We start from the raw sequence: 14,967 nt of genomic DNA, 5'->3' as shown, positions 1-14,967 counted from the left end.
GGCATAAAAACAAACAGGTGCATGCCTCCAATATATCTTATACAAGAGTCATGCATTATGCCTCCAAGAAGCAATCTCTTCCATAATGATAATGTTAAGGGTTACACCCAAAACTAGTGTATGGTATCCTACCTATGCAATTACCAAAAACATCCCTGTCAACCAATTCTTCCATTTAAGACTCTTCATTCATGTGACAGTCCATTCATGTCCAAACCTCAACAAGCGACTGTATGTTGCCTGCTCCCCTGATAAGTATTCATAAAAATCCCTGCAAATCCTCCTTTAGCCTCCTGAACTTAGCTTGCACTGATCTGCTACACCTGGGTCATAAATGTCCCTCCAGCATACCAGACCCAGATTATTGAGCTGTTGCATCCCAACATTAAGCAATGTGCCATCATTCACCAAACAAACTCTTGACCATATCTCCTACCAAGGCATCCACTTTCGTACAATCCACCTTTAAGTATGTATTTCCTAGTGTTAACAACCCCAGATCATAAGTCCAACTCAAAAGTTGGAAAGTGAGGATACAGGAGGATGCGTAGAGTTGACTCTTGCCTCCATGACTATCCCAAACAGTTTGGCTAGCCATGATGGTTCTCTGAATGCCGAATCAATTCTTGTACTTGCCTTTACGAAGTGGCTTGTTACATGTCTCTGCCCAGTTTGCCAAAAAGCAACCAGGCATGACTGAGTTGTACATATCACAAACTCAAAGCTTTCAAAGCTCTTTATTGGTCCTTGTTATGTAGCAAAGCTCGGGAGAACAGCTAACCTGTTCCCTTCGGTTGAGTGACAACCCTTGAGCAATGCTTAGAGTTCTCCCACCTCAGAGAGAGGAACCCTCAAAGTCCGACATGTGTTACCGGTTCAGTGCAGGGTGTTCACTTGCGATTCTCTCAGGTTGGAAAGCAAGCATTGGGTTATCTCTAGGGTGGTCTTCCACATGCTGGAGTTCCTGTAGAATTGATAATGAAACCCAAGAAGATAATGAAACCCAAGAATGTACCACCCACTCTCCACAATCTGACCAGAGGGTAGGCTCTTCAGGATTCACTAATAACTGCCATCAGCAGCAGACTCTCTTCCTCTTATCTTTCCCTTGGCCTTTATGGTACACTTAGGAGGGGGAGGGCTTGGTACCCATTTATGACATTCAACAAAATCCCAAGTATTTGTATGAATGGTACGTTCAAAATTCCAAAACCAACTGTTACCAAACGACAATCGTTCCACAAGTCATAGAAAAGAACATTAAGATGCTGCACCCAAATGCATCCACTTATTCACAGAAACCTGAAGATGGGGAATTATGAAACAATTCCAAGACTGTTTTTTAAAAACTCTAGTGATAGAGGAATCAACCAACAAACATTGCTTTTCTATACTCCCTTGCTAGAAACATGGCACATTGCTTTTTTACCTTTTTCCATAAAACTTTCAGCATATGATACTGAAAAACCACTAGAAATTTTTGATGCTCAAAATTAGCAACAATAAAAAGGAAGTGTCCTTTACACTGCACTAACCTAAGTACTGTTAGTGAACAATGGCATAATGACCCAGAACCACCTTTATTTTGACCCCAAGGGTAAATCGAAACCTAAGCATCAAGGCCATGACCTAACATCTCGTTAACTCATTGCTAGAGAAAAAACGGAGAGGGGGAAGGGAGGGAAGGAGAGTGAACAAAGGAGAAAAAAGAGAGCATAACGAAGTGACAAAGAGAAGAGAAGGGAAAGAACAAAGTTGCAATACGGGTGTATACAATTAGCAGAAACGAGTTGTGGAGAGCAACATGAAGAAAAATATTCTCAAATACAATGTCAAGACATCTGATAGACTGTGTGACAGTCCTGAAAATGAAAAAATCTCACTGATCACAAATATGAACGCATAAAATCATATACCTTTGTAAGACTAGAATAAGTCCAATCATACAAATTTAGATTTTTTGTTGTTCTAAAGATAAAAAATCTACAGGGCAGAGAACTGACCTTAGAAAACCAACCACAGGTATAATCTATTTTCCAAGACACCACTAAATTTGTTGTAAGCTTGCCATCCTATTTTCCAGGACTCCACTAAGTTTGTGGTAAGCTTGCCATCTGAAAGCTGAAACCATTAAACATTGTAGTTTGAAACCATCTAAGTATAACAGGTTCAAGCAACAGGAAAGATTTGGTTTTGCAGCCCATCAAAGATCAAAACCATCTCAATATACAGATTTCAGCAAAACAAAAGGTGGTTTTGCAGTTATGCCAAGCCCCCATGTCTCAATTCCTGCCACATCTCTCTCATCTCATTCTGGAGGCTGAAATGGAACGGAAGGTTTCTTAATTAAATTTGAAGAGTGCTACAAACAGAGCAACTTTAAAGAACTAGACAAACTTTTGATGAAACAGGAATATTAAATTTCAATGGCTCCCCAAAATTAAGATAAACAAAACGAATCAAAAAACCCAAATAGAATGGAGAATTATGCCTCTCATATGCTAGCATGTACTCAGATCTGAAAATGGAAAACAGTTCCTTGACCAAAACGAGATCACTAAATACTGCAGATTTTGATATTAACGGTTTTGCTGGTCTTCTTGATCTTCTTGCAGCTGCTGTTAGGCCTGAATCAAGGACAAAGTCAACTCCTGGAAAACATTCTAACCCTCTCCAGTCCACAACCATGGAGCTGACTGTCCATCTCAATTTCATATACCATATCTTCTGTAGCAATGGTTTGCTTGTCATGTAAATGCCCTTTGTCTCAGCCACTTCGTTGCTGACCATTTTTCTCCTTCCAGCACTGTACAGCTTCCATGAGATGTGTCAGGATCTACAGCTCCATCAAGCTTCTGCACACACAATTACACGTCTTTTAATTCCAGAGCACTATACATTTTCAAAAGGTTCCAACCATTGAGATGTTTACAGCCTTTTCATATGGTTACCTCCGACAGCATTAGATCAAATTCCAGGGGAGCAGAAAATATCGTTACAATTGAAGCTACAATATAAAATGCATGTCATAAGACATCCTAACAATTATGTATATTGTGGATCTGGCTGGAATGTCTTACAGTCAACATCGTCATAATTCTCTTAAAATTTCTATTTTTTTCCAGAATCAATACCTTCTCTTAAGTACGACAGAAATGCAAAGAAACCAAGATAAACTCCAGTAAGAGCTTCACACAAAATCATCCAGAAAAGAAATGAGGTTTTCGCAACTAACTGGATAGTTTAAATGCAATGAAAGGCCCTATAACCTTAGTTCTACTTCCATTGTAAAGGATGCTCTCTTGGCCACAATGGCACATGAGGAGCCCTGGATCCTGCCCCAATGGCCATAAGGTTATGAATGATGTCTTGCCACATAATACAAAATGACTAAGAGGCGAAGGTATGAGTCCCATCTATAGCCTTTGTAGGTCTAGATTGCCACTTCTCCCATGCAGTGAAACTACCTATGATTCTCCCATGACAATTTTAAATATGGAGAATGAGTCTATAGCCAAAGACGCCATGGATTACCCATGACTAGAGAGGGATAAGGACCTATGTACTAATGCCCATCTCTACATGCAACAATTCTAATCGTGTGGTACAAACTAACTAGTCTCCATACATAAAAACTTATCTCACATCCATATCTTAAAGGCTACAGAGAACTTGTAAAGGAATGCATGTGCAAGCGTATCTGCCAACCCCTCAAAATATCCATAACCTATTTTAAGAGCTCCTGGTCTATGTATAAAAGGAATGAAAGGCAAGATGGAAAAGGGAAGAAAAAAAAGGGGGGGGGGGGTGTTGTCTGCGGGCTGCATCCACCCCAAAAAAGCCTTCTTGGTTGGGCAAAAAACAGCCAACAAAGGAGAAAAAGGGGCTAAGGAAGCTCGAGGCTGCTAGCCTGGCCCCTGAGCAAAAAACAAGGCAAAGGGCCTTGCTGCAGCCCTGCAAACGAGCACAAAAGTTGGCTTGAAACAGGCAAAGGAGAAAACAGCCAGAAAACCCGCAGCAGCTCTGAACAGCAACTGGGCTGCCTAAAACGAGGGATGAGAGCTATGCATTTCTGTTTCGGCTTCGATCCTTCCTATTGATACCAGTTAAGGCACAGTGGATTATCCTTCTCCTTGGGATTCTTAGATTGGGGTGCTCAATGTTATGCATTCAATTTCTGCAAAGATTGTGTCACATTTTGAAGGGAGATTGCAATCAACTGCCATAGGCTCTTCGAATCGTAGGAGAACTTTAACACGCTAAAGCTATCCTTATCGTGGGTTGCCATAACTATTGCTTCAAATTTGGTTTAAGGACACCAACATTGACTTAAAGAGCTTTCAAAATGTGTAGTTGTTCACCTCATATATGGATGGAAACTTTTTTATAAAAAAACCTCATATATGGATGGAAATCTAATCTTGTCTTCCATTTTTCCTTGTATTGCAAAAAGGACAAGGGGTTGTTGCTGATTAGCTTATTGAAGACTAGAAACCAACATATAATTATTTCAAGAAACACCCTATTCAGTCATAGGAACACAAAGGACGTCTATCAATAAGTGACAGAGGTCAGTTAAATTTTAAAAAGGTGATTGGGTATTGTTGTGATTTCATAAAGCGAGGTTTAAAATGAAAGCTGGATAGGTAGCTCGAAGTTCGGACTTGGATCCTAGATGGCAAAAGTTCTAAAAGGAATCTAGCAACGGTTAAGGCTAGATGCCGAGACTACCCCCCCCCCGTTTTCTCCCGTTCCCCTCTCCAAAAAAAAACCACCAGAAGAAATTTCTATCAATGCTTTAAAAAAGCCAACCATACAAATCAATCATCCGTGAGGCGCTGATCGTGGAAGAAAAGCTAGAAAAAAAGAACTAGTTGTCTACCAGCCTGTTTTCAAATAACCCAGCTCACTACCAAGGGAATCTTTGCAACAAGAACCGACAACCAGGGTGGGGGACCGTACATCTTTTGAATGCCTCGCTTGGAGAATACTTGGAAAAAACCTACAAGCCAAGCCCTGTAGAAACCCGATTGCCTCTCAGCATGTCGTCCGAGATCCTTACGTTTCATGCTTCTGTAGGGTGTAAATAATGTCTTGCCAGAGGGGAACTAGGAGGGCCTAGCGGCCTATGATCGCAAAACTCAACTCCAACAAGGGATGATGGGCATAAGGTATCCTTTGGTGATGGCACTGGGTGTTGAAAAGAAGGTGTCACGTCCTGTGTCTCTGTGTAGAAGATCCAGTGACCTTGAATCCTGTAAGTTGGAGAGAATGGGGTTGATGGAGAAGGTGTGACCACCATCCGTCAACCACATAGACATCCACCAAGTGAGCATCATGTGTTTCCTAGCTATGATCCAGAGGGGACCTTGCCAATTCCTGTGTCCTGCGGTATTCTCTTCAAATCCCTATCTGTGTAGTGGTTGCATCTACCATCAAAATGACTATTCGATTGTCACCATAATGTAAATATCCTAAGTCAAAGTACAGTTGACCATTTATTTGATCATAATTAAAGAGTTATCCATCTAGGTTAATTATGGTTAAAAGAGTTCTTTTAATCATCAAAGATTCTTGACGCTGGTCAAGTAAGCCTGATTTCGGTTGGGGAGACTTGGTTTATCACCAAGAGGGTTAACTGCGATTAACCAGAGAACCACACAGCTGACTATGGTCCGCCGAGAGTGTTAACTTTGGTCAACGAGACTTGGCTCACGAAGAGAGTTAACTACAGTTAACCAAGTTGTGCCAACTTCGGTTGGAGAGATGTGCCAGCTTCGATTGGAGAGACTTGGCCATAATTAAGGCACCTCGACCATTGGTCAAAGTCCCCTTAATTATGATCAAGAGCGTTGACTCCAATCAACCAGAGAATATATATATATATATATTTGTCATGTGCACATGTGTTCAATGGGGATGCCCACCGTGACTAGAATTAGTCCACAATTTATTATTTGCATGCAAGCGCTAACAATTAATGGGTGCCATGGTGGTGCACTTTAATTAATTGTTGTAGGTACTAAGAAGGGTTGATTTCCCAAGCGCTAAGGAGCTTAGCAAGCGACCAAAAGATGTTTGTGTGACCAAGAAACATCGAAGACCCTAGAGATTGCCCTTTGTGGCATTAACTAAATTTTAGTTAGATATTTTGACACTTGGCATGTTGCCAAAATATTGAGCCATGAGCTCTTTGTAGAAATTGATTCATGCTTTGAATTTTTTTTTGGTAGAGAGCTCTACGCTGAACTATGTACTCAAATTCTCTCTTCATATAAAAACCTTGGGGGTCCAGCCCGACAATTATCCTAGGCCCTAGTGTTTTTGGAGAGAGAGAGAGAGAGAGAGAGAGAGAGAGAGAGAAGGAAGGAGAGTTTTTGCGGTAATTTGTCTATGAGATTTTGGGGAGGATTTCATTGGTATGAGAGCCACTCTCCCAACCTTCTACAGTGGGAGCGATCAAGTCAGGCGAGAGATGTGAATGAGTGCAAGCGTGAACATTTTGAGTATCGCCTGTGTTGCGTCAACGCCAACTGTGGGCGGAAGGAGACGAATTCCACATATCGTTTCGTATGCTTTGGGATTCGAAGGGAAGTCTTTGTCGCAAGTAGAGTTCCGAGGGTGTGAACCTGAAGTCAGCATCGGGAGCACGGGGCCCCATCGTGTAACCGTTAGGGAAGAGCTTGGGAATTATCAAGTCTTGTGCACTTCCGCAGGGACAGGTCTCGCAAGCTTTCACAAATGCACCCGATACACCTTCACAAGAATGGGTTTGGGAAAACGGTGATCTCCCCGCATACACACACCTTCTCGTGCGTTGAAGCCCTCACGCAGGCGCTTGCTTGCAAATGCAAGTGTAGATCATGAGCCAACGCGATGATCCCAAGACGCTGTGGTAGGACCCGCATATGCGAACGGCTATTCTGTGCGTGCGTGACAATTTGTGTAATGAAGCTTCTTGCAGATGCTGACGTGGCAAAAAGACACGTGGCAGATAGATAGAACTTGCTGATGTGGCACTTGACACGTGGATGTTGATGTGGCAAAAAAATGTGGCAGATAGCTAGAGCTTGCTGACGTGGCACTTGACACGTGGATGCTGACATGCACACAGGTGACTTGGCGCTGACCTGGCAGCTAACCTTGGTACAGTTAATCTTGGATAGTTGACCTGTGGTTAGTGGAACCCTCGTCAAGTTAACTACAGCTAGTTTACTCTGGTTAGTTCAACCAGTACCCAATCAGTTCAACCTTGGCCCAGTTAATCTGGCCTAACCAAACCAGTCTGGTTGATGTAACTAGACTGTGACCAATCCAGTTAGTCCAACCAGACCAGTACCAACTAGTCTGGTTAGTGTAACCAACTAGTTACAAATCCAATTACTAAAAAAAAAAGAGAGAGAATTTTTCATGTCAGCTTTCACTTGTCAAAAGGTACAGTGTCAGTACTTTATCTGTTCGAAAAGCAATAGAAAAAGCAAAAAAAGGACAAAAGCAAAAAAAGCAACAGAACATGCATGCCTTTGAGCAGTGAAAAAGGGAAAAATAGATGCACTGTGAATGTCTTTTGCAGTAGCCAGAAAAGAGGCATGACTCAAGTGCAGGACTTGCTGTCCAAGGGGCTGATTCAGCCAAGTTCTTCTCCTTTTTGTTCCCATGTACTGCTAGTACAGAAGAAAGATGGCCCATTCCGTATGTGTGTCGATTACCGCGCACTGAATAAAATGACCATCAAGAATAGATTCCCTATTCCGCGCATTGATGATGTGCTGGATCAGTTAAATGGAGTTTCAGTTTTCAGCAGGATAAACTTAAAGAGTTGCTATCACCAAGTGAGGATACAGTCTCAGGATGTGCACAAGATAGCGTTCCACACTACTTTTGGGTTGTATGAATATCTAGTGATGCCTTTTGGATTAACAAATGCCCCAGCTACTTTCAATAGGATGATGGATTGTATCTTCCGACCGGTACCTTCTTCGATGACATAATTGTGTTGTCTAAGTCCGAAGAAGAGCACAAGGAACATCTTGCTACAGTGTTTCAAGAGCTGAGAAATCATCAGCTCTATGCAAACAACAAGAAAAGTTAATTCTTTCTAAAAGAGATCCATTACTTGGGGCATATAATATCCAAAGATGGGATACGGATGGATCCGGCAAGGATCCAAGCCATTCAGGAATGGCCACAGCTGAAAATTGTGCATGAAGTTCGAAGTTTCCTAGGCCGATGTTCTTACTACAGAAGATATATCAAGCATTTTGCGGATATAGCCGCTCCACTCCATGATCTTACTAAGAAAAATGGAGCTTTCAAATGGGGAATTCCTCAAAAGACAGCCTTCACCATACTCAAAGAGAGGCTGACCACAAAGCCAATCTTAATAGTTTCAGATTTGTATCGACCAATTGATGTGGACTGTGATGCTTGTAGGGAATGTGTTGGGGTTGCATTGCATCAGAATGGTCATGTGGTAGCCTATGAGAGCAGGAGACTCTGGGATGCAGAGAGATATCTGGGAATCTACGAGAAGAGAGTTGCTGGCTGTAATTCATGCCATCCATACATGGAAACATTATCTTTTGGGTGCAGATTTTACTGTTAAAACAAATCACCAAAGTCTGAGATATTTTCTAACTCAGACAAAACTATCTGAGAAGCATATGAAATGGGCAAATATGCTGTCAATGTATCATTTTCAGATTGTCCATACTCCAGTAGTTCGGAACAGAGTGGCAGATGCCTTGTCAAGGAGACCCCAGGTCAACAATGTGACTATTGCTTATCATCAGGACCTGGAAGACATGAGGGAACAATAGGCTAATGATGCAGATTTTGGTGAAATTTTACAGCAAATGCAAGAGGGGCAGTCCACCAGTCACTATTCCCTCCAAGATGGGTATCTAATGAAAGATGACTGCCTATACATCACCCAAGAGATAAGGAAAAAGATTTTGGAAGAATGCCATGCACATTCCTATGCTGGGCATAGAGGAATTACAGCAACAATTCAAGCACTTGAAAGGTATCTCTTTTGGCTAGGGATACGGAAAGATATACATCAGTTTGTTACTGAATGCCTTATATGTCAGCAAGTGAAGTACGATAGAAGGAAGGCACCTGGCCTACTTATGCCTCTTCCCGTGCCTCAGGCACTGTGGAAAAGTATTGCAATGGACTTCATTTTTGATTTGCCAAGATCAAAGTCAAGGGATAACGAACTATCATTGATAGATTTAGCAAGCAAACTCATTTCATTCCGGTTCGTAAAACCATTAAGGCAGATCATATGGCTAAGCTTTTCATGGCACAGATCTTTAAGCACCATGGTATGCCTAAGTCCATTGCCAATGATCGAGATCCCAGAATGACCAATCTACTCTGGAGAGCTTTATTTGATAATAGGGGGACGAATCTGAAATTTTCTTCTTCTTTCCATCCCCAGACAGATGGTCAAAGTGAAGGAGCAAATTCTACAGCATTGGATATGCTGGGAAAAGTACCTACCATTGGCAGAGTTTGCTTACAATAATACAGTTCACAGTTCTACAAGGAAGGCCCCTTTTGAGGTCATATATGGGAAGGTGATTCTGCCACCTATCCTAAGGACCAAAGATGAAATATTTGCAGCTGATCAATTTGTGAGAGACCTCCAGACAGCTTTCAGCCAAGTCCGGACAGCAATTGAAAGGTCTCAAGAGAAGCATAAAAGAGCTGCAGATAAGCATAGGAGACAGTTAGATCTCAAGGAAGGGGATTGGGTACTTTTGAAATTTGAGAAAGCTAGGCTCCGCAAGTTTAAAAGAAAACAGAACGTGTATGCAAAGTTATCTCCCAGGTACTATGGTCCTTTTAGGGTCACAGAAGAAATAAATGAGGTTGCATACAGGTTGGCATTGCTAGAGCATTGGAGGATTCACAATGCATTCCATGTGAATCTTCTAAAGAAATTTCAGGGGCCAGAGCCTACAGAGCCAATAGCAGAGGTTCCAGAAGTGGATGAGATGGACGAGGTCCTTCAGCCAGAGAAGATTGTGTACCATACTATACGCAAAGGCCCTCAGGGCAAGGAATTTTACGGGTATCTTGTGAAATTCAAGAATTATACGACATTGGATGCCAAGTGGATGGATAAAGACATGTTGTTCGATCATCCACAGCTTTTGGATGTTTATAAGGAAGCTTTTCAGTTGAGGTCAACTGAATAGAAGCCGAGGGGATATCACCATAATGTAAATATCCTAAGTCAAAGTACTTTTAATGGTCAAACAATTGCCTACCGTCAAAGATTCATGACGCTAGTCAAGTAAGTCTGATTTCGGTCGGAAAGACTTGGTTTATCACCAAGAGGATTAATTGCGGTTAACCAGAGAACCACAGAGTTGACTACGCTCCGAGAGTGTTGACTTTGGTCAACGAGACTTGGCTCATGCCAAGAGGGTTAACTACAGTTAACCAAGTTGTGCCAACTTCGGTTGAAGAGATGTGCCAGCTTCGGTTGGAGAGACTTGGCCATAATTAAGGCGCCTCGACCATTGGTCAAAGCCCCCTTAATTATGATCAAGAGCGTTGACTCCAGTCAACCAGAGAATATATATGTATATTTGTTATGTGCACATGTGTTAAGTGGGGATGGCCACCGTAACTAGGATTAGTCCACAATTTATTATTTGCATGCAAGTGCTAACAATTAATGGGTGCCATGGTGGTGCACTTTAATTAATTGTTGCAGGTACTAAGAAGGGTTGATTTCCCAAGCACTAAGGAGCTTAGCAAGCGACCAGAAGTTGTTCGTGTGACCAAGGAACATTGAAGACCCTAGAGATTAACTGCACTCCTCACCTGCTGCTTGTCCTCTTGGGAAAGGAAATACGAATGAGTATGGGAGTCCAGGGAGATTCTATAAGAGCCCCTCTAGCCAGTCCAAGGGTCACCACTAGGATTACAATCCCCAAGTTGATGAAGCAAAAAGCTGCTCCTACTAGCCATGTGCCATGGTTTCCAGTCACGCTTCATTTCCTAAAGCTTCTCAAGATGTATCAACCCATATTGTCTTCCATCAGAGCTTGATTCAGTTCAATGTTGGAGTCCCTGCCTATAGCAGCCTCCACCCTTGCGGATGGTGGGGTTTCATGGCTCAAGGTGATCGTGGAGTACCTAGAGTCCCTAGCTGAGGAGATCCCTCTCGAGACCTTGGATGAGGATAAGACAAGACAAAGGGGTTGAGGTTTCAAGCCTGGATGAGCAGTACCTCAATTGTAGACAAATGGGACGCGAGGGCCTGCCCTTACAGTGCAGTATGGGCCCCACCCACAGACAACCTTGCCCAAGTCAGTAGTGAGAGAATTAAAAGGGCAAGTCTACACAAACATTAGCATAAGTCATAAAACCCTTGGGTTGAGCCATCCAAGGGGGTTCAGGCTCGGGTGGACCAAAGCAACCCTCGCAAGAGATCTACGAAGAACTACAGATGCCTTGCACGCCATTAACAATAGGCAAGCAAGAGGCCCCCACCAACCTCCACCACATAGGCCCCCCAATACCTGAGGGTGAGTCTCTTTTTCGATCTTCCCGAAAACCATCTCCCGCAACCACCTCATGGTTCCTAGCTGACTCAAGACACTACCCCGAGCTCAAGAAAAAGAGAGGCGTCCCTTCTCAAGCTGGCCATCACCACCATTCATCCCTCCCCTCCTCCACCGTGTCCAGACTCCTACCGCTACCCTCAGTCACTCCTCCAACTTCCTCCTACTCCTCTTCCCTCCACTGCCCAACATAGTTGGTGATCAACCTCATCACCCGTCCCCAAGTCATCCTGTCTTCCACGCCCCCAGCTTCATCTTTCCCCTCTCTGGGTCCCATTTCACAACGTCCTCCCTTGTCTACTCCCACAACGTTGACCCATTCATGCCTTTGGTGCATTGGGGCATCAACATGGACTACTCCCCCTCCAAACACAATCATGCCTCTAGTGTGTCGACACATGGACACAAACACGGACTATTCCATGTCCAAACCCAATCATAGAAATCCAAGTTTTTCACATAGCTTCCACACACAAGAAGGCCTTGTTTTCCCCCTCCCTATGAGTTCGACCATGGCAAGTTGGGAACCGCATCGTCTACATGATCACACACGTTAGGAACCGCAACAATTGATTCTTTATCAAGAGTTGTAGCAAGGGCTTTGGAAGAATGATCAGTTGACATCAATCTCCACCAACGGGCAAGGGCAAGATAGTTTGTTTTTTAGTAGCCTAGACTCATGTCTCAAACGTGTTTGATCATGGAGAGATGAATGGAGGACGTGCGTGGATTGGCTTGAGAATTGGGAACTTGAATATGTATCCATCTGCTTGTTGACAACGACAACCTTTTTAAAGACGACTTGACAAGACCCTTTTGGATGTGGACTCCTGGATTCTTGAAGAAGACTTCCACAATCTAGAGTTTGAAGAGGACAAGCAGGGTAAATATCCTTTCCTAATGATGTCTTTGTCAAAACATAGCACTTGGTAGCATTTCAACTTTGCAGTTAGTCCTCAACAACATAAAGAGCTTTGCTATTGATTTACCACCCAACCACGGATTCCCTGTTAAAGAGCTCCCCTCCTGCTGTTTTTCTTCACGTTTGAGCTCCTCTTCTGGAATCCTCCTTCCACTTTGAGCTTCAATTTGAGCTCCTCTTCTAGAATCCTCCCTCCTAGCCCAATGTTTACCATGTGGATTCCTCATGTTGTGCCATGTGTCCATATTGGACCCTTCATTAGACCCCTCTAAAGGGCATTCCCAAAAGCACTTATAATTAATGCCTAGGCCTACGAATACATACTAGACCCTAGCCTTCTAATCCACATTAACAAACATTGTCACACCCTCTGGCTTCCTGTCTCCCCATAACCATGTCGTGATCCTTTTGTGATTATGGCTAACGTAACTTTCCCTTCCTCTCAAAAACAAAATGGGAAAAACTCCTCTGGAGATTGCTTACCCTTTCCCATGTTAGACTCTCTTCGGGTCTGTCTTTCCACTTAACCAGGCATTCTTTCCATATCGTATGTCATGTTCGCCTACTTACATGAAAAACTGAATGCGCTCTACATCCCTCTGGTAACGCTAATTTGTGAGCAAGTTCTCTAATTCTCTTAAGTATTGTAAATGGTCCACAATACCTAGTAGACAACTTTAGATATTTACCTATCTTTAGGGATTATGAAGATTCAAGTACCATGAGATAGACTTTCTTGTTTACTTCAAACTCCAACCTTCCACGGTGGCGGTTTGCGTAACTTCTTGCCCTATCCTAATCATTTGATTCATATCCTTGAGAAAGACTTTGGCTGCTTAAACCTTCTCTTTTTCAAGTCCCACAACCACTAGGGCTCTAGGATGAAATCCATACATCATCATGAATGAACTAGATCTCTAGTTGAATGTTTGGCATTGTTATATGCAAATTCTAATATGGGCAAATACTGTTCCCAATCAGTTTGCCGTTCATTTACGTATGCTCAAAGCATATCCTCAATGGCCTGATTGACCCTTTCAGCTTGACCATCACTCTGTTGATGATCCGCAGTGCTCATATGAAGAAGTTTCCAACCTCATCAACACGTGCCTCAAAAAATGGCAGTTAAATTTGCTATCCTGGTCACTAACAATACCGGCTGGTAGCCCATACAATCTATAAATATGCTCCACAAATAGCCTAGCTAGTTCTAGAGTTGTAGAAACACCCACACGATGCAAAAACACACCTTTTCACGCTGTCCTCAGTCACCTTCCACCAAAATTGGCTAAAGGAAAAGCAAACACAGGGCTCCAATAAAGGCTCTACAAATGGGCCCTTGAATCATGGATAAGGCGATTAGAAAAGAGAGCCAGGAATATGACCATGGAAATGACCAAAAATAACATCAGAGATAGCAGGAATCAATGGCCAAAAGCATCTGTACAGAGTGAGCGGATACCATTACTAGTATAGGCACATTATGCATGCTTAGTTCATAACGCAAGACGGTTGTATGAATAGAGAATGTAAATCATTACAACTTTTCCATATGTAATACATATATGACTTGCATAGTAGAATTATGTTTTTTTTTAAATTTTAACGTATGTTTTTTATAGGAACAGAAAACATTTCATAAGACAGTTCTTGCCCCAATGTTTAAAAAAATATCCATGCCAAAAACACATTTCCAGGCCTACTAGTAGAGCATTGACACTAATAACAAATTGACATTGCTTATATTTGCCACTGCAAAACATCTAAATTCAAAACTAGCATATTTAAACCCATCTAAGAGGATACACTGAAGGAGTAGGGGATGAACCATTCATTACCACACGACAAAAAGTAGCATTTGTATGATATGTTGCATTAGGATAAACCATCAAGGGTAGCACTCACTGTTGCATTTGACACTAGAAGGAGAAGGAAGGAAACGTGTTTTGCAAAGCCTCACTATATAGAGAGAAGAAATTAGTATAACAAAGTCCCCACATGATGTACGATATGATGTTGAACCAAAGATTGTGTGTATGGTCTTTATAGAGATGCATACCTGACTCCAAAAAATGAGGGCATCTCCCTTCCTCGGAGCTACAGAGATGCCTTTCTTTTGCTCCCCTCCACAGCTGCATGTCTTATCCCCAACCTTGAAAAGCAAACAAAACTGAGATAAAAAAAGTGTGTTTGAATCCTAAGGATGAGACATGCAAATATCATGAGCCAACAGTTACTAACCTTCCGAGACATGCACAAAGCAAAGCCATGCCTACGAGAAAAGTGTTTGAACACCCATAATGTTACCAAGGAAACTCTCATTTAACAATGAGACACTTTATTGAGTGTACATGTTATTCTAACTCCTAAACCATGGGATCAACATTTGCATGTTCCAAAGGACAGTGTATGGGACCTAAACTCCCAACCACATACATGGATATACCATATAACCAGTTT

The 14,967-nt window shown here is 42.4% G+C and overlaps 1 protein-coding gene across 1 annotated transcript in view; it reads right to left on the bottom strand.

Annotated features, from left to right (window-relative positions):
• Positions 1–2,207: 2,207 nt before the first annotated feature.
• Positions 2,208–14,967, bottom strand: part of LOC147900645 (prolyl 4-hydroxylase 1) — an 87,165-nt gene continuing 74,405 nt past the window's right edge. Inside the window, exons 10-11 of the mRNA XM_087375863.1 lie at positions 14,567–14,659; positions 2,208–2,855 (exon numbers count right to left, since the gene is read on the bottom strand). Of these exons, the coding sequence (XP_087231989.1) occupies positions 2,748–2,855; positions 14,567–14,659 (201 nt within the window). The 3' untranslated portion in view covers positions 2,208–2,747. The remainder of the gene's footprint in view (positions 2,856–14,566; positions 14,660–14,967) is intronic.

The sequence above is a fragment of the Dipteris shenzhenensis genome, chromosome 6 (assembly GCF_047967505.1).
Source record: "Dipteris shenzhenensis isolate YYH24624 ecotype China chromosome 6, Dip_SZ_1.0, whole genome shotgun sequence".
Taxonomy (NCBI): domain Eukaryota; kingdom Viridiplantae; phylum Streptophyta; class Polypodiopsida; order Gleicheniales; family Dipteridaceae; genus Dipteris; species Dipteris shenzhenensis.
Note: the sequence above shows the minus strand (reverse complement) of the source record. Positions and strands in the feature narration are given on the sequence as shown.